The 12903-nt window shown below is 39.9% G+C and overlaps 1 protein-coding gene across 1 annotated transcript; it reads right to left on the reverse strand.

Moving 5' to 3' along the window:
- Window positions 1-10628: 10628 nt before the first annotated feature.
- Window positions 10629-12041, reverse strand: LOC141543777 (tripartite motif-containing protein 43-like). Its single transcript, XM_074269500.1, has one exon. The coding sequence runs from the start codon at window positions 12039-12041 to the stop codon at window positions 10629-10631; it is 1413 nt and encodes a 470-aa protein (XP_074125601.1).
- Between the last annotated feature and the right edge of the window lie 862 nt (window positions 12042-12903).

Below are 12903 nucleotides of genomic sequence, written 5' to 3' on the forward strand. Positions count from 1 at the left end.
ATATTCTACAAGCAGGACTTCTCAACTCACCACCATGCTCCCTGACCTTTCCCTGCAAGAGAATAAGCATCACCTGTACTTCATGATGAAGAAGAAACTTCCTGCTCACTAAATGTACAATAGTTTTCCACCCAGCAAGCTGAAGGACATCATTCCACAGTGTTTTGTACTTTTGTTCTCCATGGATCTGCCTACTTATGAGTTTTCACAATCAATTGATTCTGTTGGAGCAGTTAATGAAAACTTCATGTGAAGGGCATGGATTTCATAACTTTGTTTTGTTTTGTTCCTAGGACTTAACAAAATCCTTTGGGGCCATAGATTTAAAATTTTCAAGTCTGTTTTCCTTGAATTACAATAAACAAATTTTCTTTTAACAATAAAGGTGAAATAAATGCGAACATTTACTGTGCTCCTGTGTATTTTTTGTTTTTATTCACTCTTTCCCGTTGTGCCTGTTTCTCCATTTGAGGTCTGCTTGGCAAAGAGAGTGTAATGTTTTCCTGCTGACCATTTCCTTCTCCAACTGTTTGTAGAGATGAAGTAACTGAGACAGAGCAAAGCGACTGGCTCAAAGTCATACAGATTATAAGTATCTGGGACCAGACATGATCACAGGAAGTTGACTATTCCCTCTTCCAGGTCAGGGCTTTCATCCAATGTGCTTCCTAGCTGCCCCCTTATGCACATTAGGTATTTTATATTTAATTCCAAAGGGACTAGCAAATCACTTTTTATTGAAGTTTCTTATTTTCAAAACATATGCAAGAATTTTTTCAATGTTGACCATTGAAAAAACTTGTGTTCCAATTTCTCCCCTTCCCCCCAATTCCTCCCCGAGATGACAGGCAACACAATATATGTTAAACATGGCAAAATATATGTTAAATCCATAATAGGCACACATATTTAGGAAAATGTCTTGCTACACAAGAAAAATCAGATCAAAAAGAAAAAAAATAAAACAAAAAAGAAAGTAAAATTCGAGCAAACCACAACAAATGCAGTTTAATGCTATGATGTAATCCACCCTCAGTCCCACAGTCCTCTCTGGGTTATAGATAACTCTCATCAACACAAGTTCTTCATAACAGGCCTGAATAATTTTTTTTAAAAGACCCATGTCCATCCGAATTGACCATTGTATAATCTTGCTGTTGCTGTGTACAATGATCTCCTGGTTCAGCTCACTTCATTTAGCATCAGTTCATGTAAGTCTCTCCAGCCTCTGTGAAATCTTCCTGCTGTTTGCTTCTTGTACAACAATAATATGCCATGACATTGATATACCATCACTTGTTCACCCATTTTCCAATTGATGGGCAGTCACTCACTTCCCAGTTTCTTGTCCCTACACAAAGGGCTGCCACAAACAATTTTTCACATGTAGATCCATTTCCCTACTTTAGAATCTCTTTGTGATATAAACCCAGTAGAAACACTGCTAGATCAAAGGGTATGCATAGTTTGATAACTTTTTTTTTACCATAGTTTCAAATTGTTCTTCAGCATTACTGGATCTGTTCACAATTTTACCAACAAAATATTAGTGTCCCAGTTTTCCCACATCCCCTCCTACATTCTTCATTATCTTTTCCTGTCATCTTAGCCAATGTGACAGATGTGTATTGGTATCTCAGAGTTGTCTTAATTTGCATTTATCTGATCAATAGTGATTTAGAGCACCTTTTCATATAACTAGAAATGGTGTTAATAACTCCATGTGAAAGTTGTCTGCTCATGTCCTTTGACCATTTATCAATTCAAAAATGGCTTGACTTCTTATAAATTTAAGTCAATTTTCTATATATTTTAGAAATGAGGCCTTTATCAGAAGCCTGAAATGTAAAAATGTTTTCTTAATTAATTTCTTCTCTTCTAATCTTGTTTGCATTTATCTTGTTTTTGCAAAAACTTTTCAACTTAATATAATCAAAATTATCTATTTGGTGTTCAATTTTGAGTTTCAGTTTTTTGGTCACAAATTCTTTCCTTCTCCACAGATCCCACAAGTGTAGGTCAATGTCTAGTTTCTGCCATACTGGTTTCCAATTTTCCCCGCGGTTTTTGTCAAATAGTGAACTCTTATCCCCAAAGCTGGTGTGTTTCTGTTTGTCAAATACTAGATTAACAATATTCATGATTATTTTGTCCTGTGACCACAACTTATTAAAATGCTCTACTACTCTATTACTCAGCCAGTACCAAATGATTTTGATAGCTGCTGCTTTATAACATAGTTTTAAATCTGGCACGGCTAGGCTGCTTTCTGCATTTTTTCATTAATTCCCTTGAAATTCTTGACTTTTTGTTCTTCAGACAAAGTTTTTTATTATTTTTTCTAGATATGTAAAACAATTTTTTGGAAGTTTGATTGCTTTGGCATGAAATACTTATGTTAATTTAGGTATTATTGTTATTTTTATAATATTTCCTTGGCCTTCCCAAGAGTGCTTGATGTCTTTTCCGATTGATTAAATCTGCTTTTATTTGTGTGGAACGTGTTTTGTAGTTGTGTTTATATAGTTCTTGATTTTCCCCTGGCAGATACATTCCTAAATATTTTGTGTTATTAACATTTATTTTAAATTGAATTTCTCTGTGTATATCTTGCTGCTGGACTTTGTTGGTAATATATAAAAACTCTGATAATTTGTGTCGATTCATTTTGTATCTTGCAACTTTGTTAAAATTGTGAATTTTTTCCTGCAGGTTTTTAGCTGATTCTCTAGGGTTCTCTAAATATACAATCATATCATCTGCAAAGAGTGATAATGTGGTTTTGTCATTACCTACTCTCATTCCTTTGATCTCTTTTTCTTCTCTTATTTCCAAAGTTGACATTTCTACTACAATATTGAATAGTAATGGAAGCAGGAACGTAGAGGTACAGGTCACTTTCTTCCCCCTCCTCCTACTCCTCAAGTAGGGGTTGTAGATCCCCACGACCCATGGAGGTGGCTGTGGCTTAACTACCTCCCAGTAAAGCCTGCCTGAGTGGAAGGCCTGCTCAGCAAAGACATAATGAAGAAGAAAGTCGTCAGGAGCCTTAGTCTCCACCTGCCAGTCCTCTTCAGCCTTGCCACTCTTGAGATCCCCAGAAACGGAAACACATGAATCAGCTGATGTGGGATCCATGGTGAGATCCACTCTGAAGCTGTTGAGAATCTCCATCAGGCCAGGGATGGGATATCCTCTCAGTTCTGGGGTGACAGTTTTGGCCCTTTGAGACAAAACAGCATCGATCCTTCTCAGTCTTTTCATGTCTCACAGAATCCAATAATTCCTGATGGTTTCTATGTCCTGCAACAGTCTTATCAACCATTACTTCATTTCAGGGAATCTAATGTTTCCTGTGGGTTTTGAAGTTCTATAACAGTTTCATTATCAGCCAGGATCATTAAGTGTCAGATGTTTTTTAGTTCGAGGTTTTCCCCTTTTTCTGTCTCTCTGTGATTGACAAAGAGAAAATGGCTCATTGGCAACCATCTGATCCCTTCTCCATCTGTAGAGATACAAGCGAACCCTCTCCCTCAAGCAGTTAACCTATCTGTTTCCTTCCATTCACCACTTTCTGGATCTCTCCACATCACCTGGCAATTACACTGGAGCTGCTTGCACTAGACACTGTCCTTCCTTGGGGTTAAAAATCCTGTATACTCCCCAGTTGTACTCCCATTTCCCCATCAGATTGCTTCTTGGCTGATTGATCTTATCAGAGTATTGAACTTCCAAAGATTCTCTGGGTGTAGCATAGGCTCCCATCATACTCCAATGCCATTCCTGATGCTCTGGGGGTGGGCCCCACTTCTCATTTCCCTGGGTTAATCTATATTCTGAGTCTCAATGGAATCCCTTGTTGCATTTTGGATGTGGGGTTTGGGGTCTTATTCTGTCACACTGTATTCTCACTTTATCTCTTCACTTACATTGAGTTTTCCAATGCCCTACTTTACCACATTGAAAACATTGATGAGGGTCTCTGCAAATTCCTTGCCAAAAGGTATCCTGCCTTCCCAAGTTCGGATCTTGGGAAGTCTGCATCATAGCCTAAGTATAAAATGTGTTTTTGCTGACTCTTGCACAGCATCTTATTATCTCCTGTAAAGGAGCATCTTGTTCCCGGAATCTGGGCAACTATCACCATATTGCTTAATAGGAATCTGTATTAGTAAACCTGATGCTGCTACTTTTGTTGGGTGATAAGGCATTTGTGCCCTTTGTGGCACAGCATCTTATGATCTCCCCTAAAGGGCATCTTTTTGTAGTCCTACAATAATTCTTCTACAAACCTCATTACCATTTTCTTTAGCAAGTTGTCATTATAATTTCTGTTGCTACTCTTTCACCAATAGTTCATATGACAGCTATCTGCAGAAGTCCCAATAAAACAGCAAAGGATTCATTTGAATCTTGGGCTATTTTCCTGAAGGCTTCCTCTCTACCTTGTATTTCTGGGACAGTGCACCAAACTTTGATAGCAATTGAAGCAATTTGTTCATATGCTGTAAAAGTTTAATTAATCTGATCTAAAGTGTCTGCAAAAGGAACTAAATCTGTTCTTGTTTAGAGGTGACTGGTATATTAACTCCAGGTTGCCTATTTCATTGAGCTTGCATTCTACATAGTTTACTATACACAGAAAGACACCAAAGTTTAGTCCAGGTTCTAAAAATGTCAATGCTGTAGATTTCCATTCATTAGGGGTTAAAATTTCAAAAGCCAAATTCTCTAATACCATATTAAAGACCATGTAAGACAATGTAGACCTATAAAGAGTGCAAGTCTTTTTCAGATCTTTGATGCTTTCCAGATTAAAGATTACTTGATTTGAAGAGTCACACTCTTCAATCACAGGAGATGCTTCTATTCTCAAATCAGAAGTATCCTGCTCTTCCTCTTTAGCTTTAATTAGTGTCTTTTCAAATGGTGTCATAGGGGATGGATGGACAAAGCTGCTGTATGGATGGTGCTGATGGTGTCACTGCCCTCCCCCCTCCTCCTCTCTGCATCCAGGAAGGCAAAATTGAGGGGGGATGTTCAGGAGAAGGGAAAATGCCCTAATGGCCTTAGCTGGTTTGTTACGGAGGTGTGATAGTGAGAAGCACCACATTCTTAAAGCTTATCTGTATGGTACCATTCCCCACCTCCTCTTTCTTCTTTCTCCTCATACTTCCTTGTCTGGCTCTTCTTAAAATTTTTCATTTTTACCTTTTAAAAAAATTTTTTTTATTCGAACTTGTAGGATGCTTTAAAGCCCACTGCATTGTATTGTACACAGGAATGTTTCTTTGGGAATTGAATCAGGATCCATAGATTCAAAATATTCAATTACTTGCTCTCCCAGTAATTCCCACATATCTGGGCCTAATTTTTCTTCCTTAGATAGTCAAGGTGATGTGCATTCTAATATATTTAAGAGTCCAGTGATCATCTGCTGCCAAATTACCAAGAAAATTTGCTTCTTTATTAACTATGCATTCTGTATATTTCCCTTGATTTGAGGGAGACACTTTTCTTAGTATTTGCCCCATTTTAACTAAAAACTAAAAGAGACTAGATTAGCCCTTACCAAAGTTTTCTGCTTCTCTATCTTTTACTGTAATTTTTATTGACAGAATATTGATTATGTAATCCATTTTCATATCAGATTGCTTTCTGCCTGATTGGTCATTTCCAAGTACCTAACTTCTAAAGGCTCTGGGTGGAGCATAGGCGGTCATTTTTGCCTAGGGCCCTTGAGATTCCTGTTTCCCTGAGTCAATCTACATTCTGATGTTCATTGGAAGCCTTGTTGTATTTTGGACCTGCATTTTTGAATGTTGATCTGCCACCCTGTCTTTTATGCTAACATTGAGCTTTCAGTTGCCATACTTTACCACAGGATAGCATTGATGAGTTTCTCTAGAAGTGCCTTGTGAAAAGGGACCCTGTCTTTTCATATTCAGACTTTGAAAAATCTACATTACACCCTGAGTATTAAAGATATTTTTCCCGCTGTGGCACAGCATTTTATGATCTCCTCTACAGGAGTATCCTTGTGAAGTCCTAATAAAATTCTCCTAAAAACATCATTAGCATTTTCTTTAGCAACTTGTCAGCATAAATTATGTTGCTACTCTTTCAACAATCGTTCGAATTATAGCTATCTGAAGACATCCCACAAAATTAGCAAAGGGTTCATTTGGACCTTGGGCTATTTTTGTGAAGGCTTCTCCTCTATCTACTCTTCGTGGGAGGGTGTCCCATGCTTTGAGACTAGAAGCAATTTGCGTATATGTTGGTATGGGTTAATTTATGTGTGCTGAAGTGTCTGCATAAGGACCTAAACCTGTTACTTGGTCAGAGACAAAATGGCATATTAACTCCAGTTGCCTGTTTCTTTGAGCTTGTATCCTACAGACTTCACTCTACTCAGAAAGCAACAACAACTTTTACCCAGATTATAAATATGCCCTTGCTATAGATTTCCAATCATTAGCGGTTAAAATTTCAAAAACTCAAATTCTCCAATACCATCTTAAGATAATACAATGTAGACCCATAAATAGTGCAAGCCTTTTTCAGATCTTTGATGATTTCCAGATTAAAAGGAGTGTATCTTCTTATCTCTCAATCTGAAGAGTCAGACTCTTCAATCACAGGATATGCTTCTATTCTCAAATCAGATGTATCCTCTCCTTTATTTTTGTGTTCAAGTAGTGCTTTTTGTAATCCTGTCATACCTGGTGGACAAAGGTGCTGCCTGTGGGGTGCTGATGGTCTCACTGCCCTTCATCCTTCTCTTCCCTGCACCCATGAAGGTGTAATTGAGGGGGAAGGGTAAGGAGCTGGTGAATGGCCTCATGGCTTTTGCTGGGGTGTAACTGAGATCTGAAAGTGAGAAGCACCACACTATTAAGCTTATCTTTATGGCACTTAAGATCCATCTTTCCATGCCTTTCATATGCTTTGTTAGTACCATTTCCCCCCTCCTCTTTCTCCTCATACTTCCCTTTTTTTTTTTTTTTAGAACTTGTGAGATTCTTTAAAGCCAATTGTATTATATTCTACATAGGAATGATTCTTCAGGAATTGAATAAAAAGTCAGAGATTAATAATATTCAATTAGGTACTCTCCCACTAGTTTACAAGAAGGAGAAGGCTGCTTTCTAAACATTTATACCATTTCAGCTGAAACACTAGTTTAGCCTTTAACACTTTCCTTTTTGTACTCACCCTGATTTCTGGGTCACAGGGATTTTTCCACTGAATTCTGGATCGTGTCAGTTTGGACAGCTGAGTGTAAATCCTTAGCTCCACATTCATCGCCCAAATGTAGTGTTCTGGTTGATTTTGTGGAGCCTTCCTTTCAGCCGAATAATCACCAGGAGAATAGCCAGAGACAAAGTCCAAAAACTTTTTATTGCCTCCTTCACAGTCTTGTGTCCTTGCCTGGAACCATGGCTTGCTTTTTGGAAGTCCTCCAGAATGTGTCTCGGTTTCTTTGCAGAAGGCAGGAGGAAAACCACCATAGCTTGTTCTCCAGCCTCCAGCCCTCTGAATTCCCTAGATGTTTCAAGGCCCCTCTAGGTCTAAATATGCCCTCTTAAATAAATCCACTATTACAAAGAAATCACTCCAGTATACTGAGTATTAGAGTATTAGCCAATCATTATATGACTAGGGGACCATTATTTGTTGTCAGGTTCATTGTCAGGTCAATCATACTGAACTAGGGAACAATTAATCATGATGGCAAACTAAATAGTCATTGTCTTATCAATTCCACTGAGTTAGCACCTTGTAAGAATCCTTGCTTGTTGTACAGAGTTCTGGCTCATTACAGGGTCAAGAAGGGGGAACGAATGAAATTGCCTATGGATCCAAGGTTATCCAAGATAATCCCACTTTAGGTATTTTAAGAAAGTTATACACCCCAGTAATTAAACAAGACTGTGATGTTAAATAATTTGCTGAATGGATTTTGAAGTAATTATTTTTCAGAGAATTTGCAGTTAACTAGAAATCTAACAAACTTCTCATAGAAGTTCCTTGCATAAATGGATAATTTTCATTGTATTAAGTTAAACAATTTTGTCCAAGGAAGACCAATGCTGCCAAGATAAGAAGGACAGCAGAAAACTGGGAAAAAATTTTTACATCCAAAGATTCTGCTACAGACTTTATTTCTACAAAAAATTTTCTCATATGCTTTGAAAAGGTAATTAATCTGAGTTAAAGCATCTGCAAACTGACTTTTTCCTGCTAATTGGTCAAAGGTGATTTGTATATTAACTCCAGTTTGTTTATTGCCTTGGGCTTGTATTCTACATAGTTCACTATACTCTGAAAGTCACAAACAGTTTTGTCAAGGTTTTCAACTTCTCCTTGTTATACATTTCAAATCACTAGTGGTTAAAATTTCCTAAGCCAAATTCTCTAATATCCACTTTACATACGATGATGTAGCCCCATAAAGAGTGAAATGCTTTTTCAAATCTTTGATAATTTCCAGATCAAGAGGAGTGTATCTTCTCCTTTCTTGACCTGAAGAGTCAAATTCTTGAATAACATGGTGTCCATTTATTTTTAAATCAGATATATCCTGCCCTTCCTCTTTAGCTTTAACTAGAGACTATTGTAATAATTTCATAGAGCTGGACAGAGCTGTTGCATGGTAGTGCTGATGTTGTAACTGAACCTCCTCCTCCTCTTCCTCCTCCTCCTCCTCCTCCTCCTCCTCCTCCTCCTTCTCCTCCTCCCTCTACCCATGAAGGGCCAAATGAGGGGAGAGGATCATGAGATTGGGAATTCCCTAATGGCTCCAGCTGTGAAACACTACACTACTTAATTTCATCAGCTTTGTATTTAACTCCTTTCTTGTCTACTTCTTCAGGCTTTTCAACTGTTTTATCGACTTCTGGCCAAGATGGTGGCATGGAAGCAGACAGCTGCTTGAGCTCCGCGTTTTCTCTCAGGACTTACTTCAACTGTTCTTTCTTTTTCCTTTCTGTAATCCTTACATAATTCCTTAAAGCCAATTGTTTATGTATAAAAGGTTCCTGTAGGAATTGAATCAGGACCATTGTCATTGCAATATTCAATTAATTGTTCTCCTACTAGTTTCCACTTGTCTGGTTCTAATTAACCTTCCTTAGAGAACCAAGGAGGTGTATATTTTAATGTCTCAAAGAGTTCAATGAATCCCTTCCAAGTTACCATCAGACTATGCTTTCTAAACATTTTCCTTGAGATGGAGAAGTCTGCTTTCTAAACATTTGTACCATTTCAGCTGAAACACTAGTTTAGCCCTTCACAGTTTCCTTCTTGTCTATTTTTTGTACTCACCCTGATTTCTGGGTCACAGGGACTTTTTCACTGAACTCAGGACCCTGTCAGTCTGGAATACAGAGTGTAAATCCTTAGCTCCACATTCATCACCCAAATGTAGTGTTCTGGTTGGTTTTGTGGAGGTTTTTGGACCAGCCTTCTTTCAGCAGAATAATTACCAGGAGAATATCCAGAGACAAAGTCCAAAAACTTTTATTGCCTCCTTCACAGTCTTGTGTTCTTGCCTGGGACTCGGGCTAGCTTTCTGGAAGTCCTCCAGAATGTGTCTTGCTTTCTGTGGGGGAAGCCAGAAGACCACCACCCAGTCTTTGTTTTGAAATCTCCCTGAGCGTGGTAGCTTGTACTCCTGTCCTCTGTCTTCCCTAGCCTCTTCTAGTCCCCTCTAGGGGAGGATATGTGCCATCTTACATAAATACACTATTACAATTAAATCATTCCAGTATACTGAGTATAAACCAATCATTATATCACCAGGGAACCCTTATTTGTTGTAAGGTTAAATCAATCAAACTGCACTAGAGAACTATTAATCACCATGCTAAAGTAGATAACCATTGTCTTATCAAGTCCACTGAGTTAGCACCTTCTAAGAATCCTTGTTTTTTCTACAGAGTTCTGGCTCATTGCAGGGTCAAGAAGACGGAAGGAATGAGCCTGACTATGGATACAAGATAATCTGTGCACAAATCAGATTTAAAAGTCCATTGAGCTAAACTTTAATGTTTACATTACTTGAAGCTGTATGACTTTGAGCCAGTCGCTTTGCTATACCTCAGTTACTTCATCTCTACAAACAGTTGGAGAAGGAAATGGTCAGCAGGAAAACATTGGACTCTCTTTGCCAAGCAGACTTCAAATGGGGGAACAGTCAGGCACAATGGGAAAGAGTGAATAAAAACAAAAAACACACAGGAGCACAGTAAATGTTAGCATTTATTTCATCTTTATTGTTAAGAAAAACTGTCTTTTGTAATCCAAGGGGAACAGGAATTGAAAAAAGGATTTTGTTAAATGTTAGGAACAAAACAAAACATAAAGTTATGAAATCCACGTGCTTCACATGAGGTTTACATTACCTGCTCCAACAAAATCAATTGATTGTGAAAACTCATAAACAGGTAGATCCATGGAGGACAAGAGGCCAGACACTGTGGAATGATGTCCTTCAGCTTGCTGGGTGGAAGACTATTGTCCATTTAGTGAGAAGGAAGTCCCTGTAAGGGTGATGCTTATTTTTTTGCAAAGAAAGGTCAGGGAGCAGAGTGGTGGGTTAAGAAGTCCTGCTTATAGAATGTTTATTGAGATGAATGGCAGCAGGAACAAAGATGGGAGTCCACTGGACAGAGAGTCATGGGACCAGGCTTTGTCCCTGGAAGTGGGGGACCAGGGCAAAAGATGGGCTTGACAGGGGCTGTGAAGGGAATAGAATAGAATTTATAAATAAGAGAACGCTGGAGAATGTTGTAAAAGCCCAGAGTGCCAGAGGAATATTGCAGGTACACCCCAATGCGAGGGAAAGGGCTTTTCACTCGATGGTTCAATGGCCCAGGATAGGTTCGTAAATAGTAATCTTCTTCCTTCTTGACACACTGAAGCAGGAACAGAGATGTACAGGTCACTTTCTTCCCCCTCCTCCTCCTAGTCCTCAGGGAGGGGGTGTAGATCCCCAGGACCCACTGAGGTAGTTGAGCCACATCCACCTCCCAGTACAGACTGCCTGAACTGAAGGCCTGCTCAGCAGAGACATAATGAAGAGGAAAGTCCTCAGGAGGCTTAGTCTCCTCTGGCCAGTCCTCTGCAGCCTTGGCACTCTTGAGATCCCCAGAAACGGAAACACAGGAATCAGCTGATGTGGGGTCCAGGGTGAGTTCCACTTGCAATCTCTTGAGAATCTCCATCAGGCCAGGGATGGGATGTTCTATCAGTTCTGGGGTGACAGCTTTGGCCCTTTGAGACAAAACAGCATCGATACTTCTCAGTAGGTGCTTGGAATCCTGGAGCAGATCCACATTGGGTTGGTGAGCTAGAGCCTGCAGCTCTAGCATGAAGTCCTGAAGGGTTTGCAGGTGCTGGGATAGTCTGTCCTGGTTGGCCTTGTGCTCTTGCCTTATCCTTTCAGGGACTCCTAGGGACTTCTCCTCATCCAAAAGTAAAGTGTATATTTTGGAGTATTCCCTTGAAAACAAATTGCTCCAGTCAACAGCGGGTTTCTCCTCCTGGGCAAGAAGTTGCTCATGTTCCTCCAGATGATTCCCCAAAAGACTCCGAATGTGCTGGAGCTCCCTCCTGTATTTGTGAGCAGCCTCTTGTATTGGGGAGATCTTGTGAGCCCCATGCTCTGGGCTTTCACCACATGTCACACACAGTGCTGTCTGGTCCTCTTCACAGAACAGCTTGAAGGGTTTCTGGTGAGGGACACACTGGCTCTGTGCTTGAGTGCTCTGCATAAGCTTGAAGCTGATTTCTTTGCCCAGCTCAGTCAATTGTGCTAGGCGCCTGTTCACTAAGGGGATCTCCCCGTCCTGGGAAACTCCCCGGCATTCGGGACAGGAGAAAGCTGAAGCTTCACCTCTCCAGCTGGAGGAGAGACAAGCTTGACAGAAACTGTGCCCACATCCGATGGTGACAGGCTCACAGAAGTAGCACCTGCAGATGCTACAGGTGATCTCACTCTGCAGCTCCTTCAGAGGTTTCCCAGGGGCAGCCATTCTTTTCTTTCCAATTGCTTCTAGTCTGCAGCAGCCAGACTATGAGACTTGCCTTCAAAAAAAGCAGTGCTTCTGAGCACAAGGATGTTCTCCTTTTATAGGAGGTAGCCCCACCCCTTAGGCCCTCTGAGCAAAGGTGTTAATTCCCCTGGCCTGCCATCCTGCAGAGCAACCTGGTAACTCTTCTTGATGGGGGCAGGCTTGAGTGCCCTGAGTTCACACCTCTGTCTGCCTCCTTTCATTGGACAGGTTTCACCAAAGAGATCTGTCTTTAAGTGGGAATGTCAAACAATTGTGGAGATTTTTGTCAATGGATTTTCAAATCTCATTTTTCAGAGACCCTCTGCAGACAGAAAATGGCTGCTTGCCTTTCCCCTTCCATACTCAGTTGTTCCCCAGCAGTTATAGAGACTAATCTTCCTTTTTCCCCTTGAACTCCCCTTATTGAGAGGCAGAGAATTCGAGATTTTGAAGTCCCCTCTAGTCATCTAGCTCAACTACCACATGAAGGACATCCCCCTTGAGAACATCCCCATCCTACTGATCAGCTAGTCAATTTCTTAGGAAATACCAAATCTTTTTTTGTTAATTTTATAATTATAAACTTTTTTGACAGTACATGTGCATGGGTAATTTTTTACAACATCATCCCTTGCTCTCACTTCTGTTCTGAATTTTCCCCTCCTTCCCTCCACATCCTCCCCCAGATGTCAGGCAGTCCCAAACATGTTGAATATGTTATAGTATATACTAGATATAATATATGTGCGCAGAACGGAATTTCTTGTTGCACTGGAAGAAGTGGATTCAGAAGGTAAAGATAACCTGGGAAAAAAATCAAAAATGCAAACAGTTTACATTC

Source organism: Sminthopsis crassicaudata, chromosome 5, assembly GCF_048593235.1.
Source record: "Sminthopsis crassicaudata isolate SCR6 chromosome 5, ASM4859323v1, whole genome shotgun sequence".
NCBI lineage: Eukaryota > Metazoa > Chordata > Mammalia > Dasyuromorphia > Dasyuridae > Sminthopsis > Sminthopsis crassicaudata.

Excerpts from the sequence above, each read along its gene's own strand:
- LOC141543777 (XM_074269500.1), bottom strand. The coding sequence starts at position 12,041 with ATGGCTGCCCCTGGGAAACCTCTGAAGGAGCTGCAGAGTGAGATCACC.